Source organism: Propithecus coquereli, unplaced genomic scaffold, assembly GCF_000956105.1.
Source record: "Propithecus coquereli isolate 6110/MARCELLA unplaced genomic scaffold, Pcoq_1.0 Scaffold298, whole genome shotgun sequence".
NCBI classification, from domain to species: Eukaryota; Metazoa; Chordata; class Mammalia; order Primates; family Indriidae; genus Propithecus; species Propithecus coquereli.
Window position 1 is genome coordinate 295,362 of NW_012148596.1, and position 2,905 is coordinate 298,266.

The window sequence follows — 2,905 nt, forward strand, 5'->3', positions numbered from 1 at the left end:
ATCTACAGATGATATTTAAAGGCAAATTTATCAATATTTAGAGAAAATACATTCTAAAATTACATTGTCCCCAAACACATGATAAATGACTACCATAGGCAAAACGATAAACTGTAACCCATAGTTTCCAAAACTGAAGACAATATATAAAGCCATGTTAGCTAAGAAAATTCAATTTTCCTTCCTGTCAGAGAAGATACTTGACAGCACTAAAAAATTTTTCATTTTAAATTGAATAAAGACTTTACTGACAATTTTATAACTGCTGAAAACAACCGTAAAAGTTGAAAGACGAACTAATGACACCAAGAAAACATATCTATTTAGCTGTAATTTGAACTGATTCAAAATATGCCATAACCCCTTGCAGGGTTAAGAAAATTAAACAGGCTGGGCACAGCAGCTCCTGGCTGTAATCCTAGCACTGGGAGGCTGAAGTGGGAGGACTGCTTGAGGCCAAGAGTTTAAGACCAGCCTGGGCAACATAGCGACACCCCATATTACAAAAAATAGAAAAATTAGCTAGGTGTTGGGACACACGCACCTGTAGTCCCAGTTAATTGGGAGGCTGAGATAAGAAGATCACTTGAGCCTAGGAGTTTGAGGTTGCAGTGAGCTATAATGACACCACTGCATTCTACCAAGGGTGCCAAAGCGAGACTCCGTCTCAAAAAAAAAAAAAGATGACTGCCTCCAATTCTTGAAAACATAAATAAAGTTTTATACGTGATACGGAAAACTAATTTTGGGATTAGATGAGACTGGCCAAAGGCTATCTATATCACTATTGTTTTAAAATCATACATGTACCAAACTAAAAATATTAATATTTTAATAGAAAATGATGGGTTATATTTTACTACACAGCCATTTTTAATTTAACAATGGGAACATCATAAAACTGCTTATCACGAATATAAATTCCATTCACTCATTTCTTGGGTGTAGCCAGTAAAAACCAATACTATGGAACATACCTTTGAGTAGTCATCAGACAGAATTTCAAAGGTGACAACTGAAAAACAAGAAATAGTAGGAAAAAATAAGAATACCAATGTTCTTAATAAAAATGCAAACAATGCAAAGATTCTAATTCAACACAGAAATTATACACAAATACCAGTTTTTCTTTTCTGCCTCTATGTAAAACAAGAATAAAATTGCTGTGATCCAAATATATAGTTTATGAGTTTGTACTTCAAAATTTGACATTCCTGTAAATAATCTCACAAAATTTTTTGCTGAAATTCAGAGATACAAGAAGTTCACAATCTACCTTACTGACATGAAATGTGAAGACTTATTTAGATATCGTATTAACTAAACATTAGTGACCTTGACTGGTTGCATTAATGCTCACAGTTGGGTCTCCATGTTTCCCAGAAGAAAAAAAATCACTAACCTTTTTTGAGAAAAATATTTAATATTTCATAATTTCAGTATTGCAATTATCAATGTAAAGTATACTTGAATGCTTATTAACACTTTCCCAATTAATTTTTTTAAAAAGAATAAAATTGTCATATTATCCCCAAAACACCAAATGAAAAATTAAAAGCTTTACAATTTCTCAACATACATCAACTAGATTTCTCATAGAACTGAAGCAAATTCACAAAATATAATGATTTCTAACTTTTGCCACTATTTTTCTGAGATGTTCAAAACAATTTTTACAATTTTCAAACATTAAAGAACATTACAAAATTGTTGCTTAAAAAAAGTCACTTTTTATCCATTCATAGTTTACTTTCTAAACAAACTTTCTAAACAAACTTTCTAAACAAAAATAAAGAGTGAAAATGGCTATTATGAGTGACACACAGAGTTTCTGTTGTTTTCACAAAACAAAGGGGTGAAATAGGAGAATATGCATATATAATTTCATAGAACACATATCCCATTAACTTCTTTTCCTTCAATCCCAAACACTAGGCCAACTGATAAAGTACTTGAACTTTCCCATTTTAACCTGCCCTCAGTGCCAGCATCTAAGAATTACCCCAGTGACCTTTACCCCATACAACCTCCCTTCTTGAGAGTGTGTGTGGCACTCGTGAATTGATGAGATACCACTCCCATGATTATATCACATTATATGGCAAAGGGGAGATTTATAATCATATGAGCCCTCTGAAAGCAGAGTTTTCTCCAGGGGAAGTAAGAGAGATTCGAAGCACAAGACGGATGTGATGAGAAATGCATGCAGCCTCTAGAGCTACAAGTGGCCCCCGCTGACAGCCAGCAGGAAATGGGGATGCCAGTCCTACAACCACAACAAACTGAATTCTGCCAACACCCTGAGCGAGTGTGGAAGTATTAATAGATTCTTGATCAGCATCTCTAGATAAGAGCTCACCCTGGCCAACACCCTGACTTTAGCGCTGAGCACAGCTCCTGTAGCAAGAGTTACAGAAGTGTGAGCTATTACGTGGATATTTTAAGCCACCATGATTGTAGTACAGTAATTTGTTACATATCAATAGAAAACTAATTACACACTATTCCCAACTTAAACCCAGAAGACAAATATAAAAGCTATTTCCATTAGTTTAAGTTTAGCTCTTACTTACCTTCTGAATCTAAACACCTTTCAAACTTCAAGGATAATTGATAGGTATCATAACATCGGACCCGAGGTTTATATGTTCCTATAAAAAAAATTAATGTGATATAAAACCTAAAGACATTTTTCATAGTCAATATCCTGCAAATATGTTTAGTGAGCCTTTTCTTCAGAGATAGGCAGGATTAATTACAAACAAATCAAAGGAAAGGAATTTAAAAGGAGCCCCTCCCAAACATCCCAGGGAGGAAAACGAACAAAGTTAGATAAGCAAGTTGTAAAAAATAAAATACAAAATACTAATAAACTTCACAAATAATCTAGCAAAAGTAGATTAAA

At 33.8% G+C, this 2,905-nt stretch overlaps 1 protein-coding gene across 1 annotated transcript in view; it reads right to left on the bottom strand.

The window, feature by feature from the left end:
* NOL10 (nucleolar protein 10) overlaps positions 1–2,905 on the bottom strand; it is a 164,503-nt gene that overhangs the window by 130,311 nt on the left and 31,287 nt on the right. The window contains exons 4-5 of the mRNA XM_012648893.1: positions 2,574–2,651; positions 978–1,015 (exon numbers count right to left, since the gene is read on the bottom strand). Of these exons, the coding sequence (XP_012504347.1) occupies positions 978–1,015; positions 2,574–2,651 (116 nt within the window). The remainder of the gene's footprint in view (positions 1–977; positions 1,016–2,573; positions 2,652–2,905) is intronic.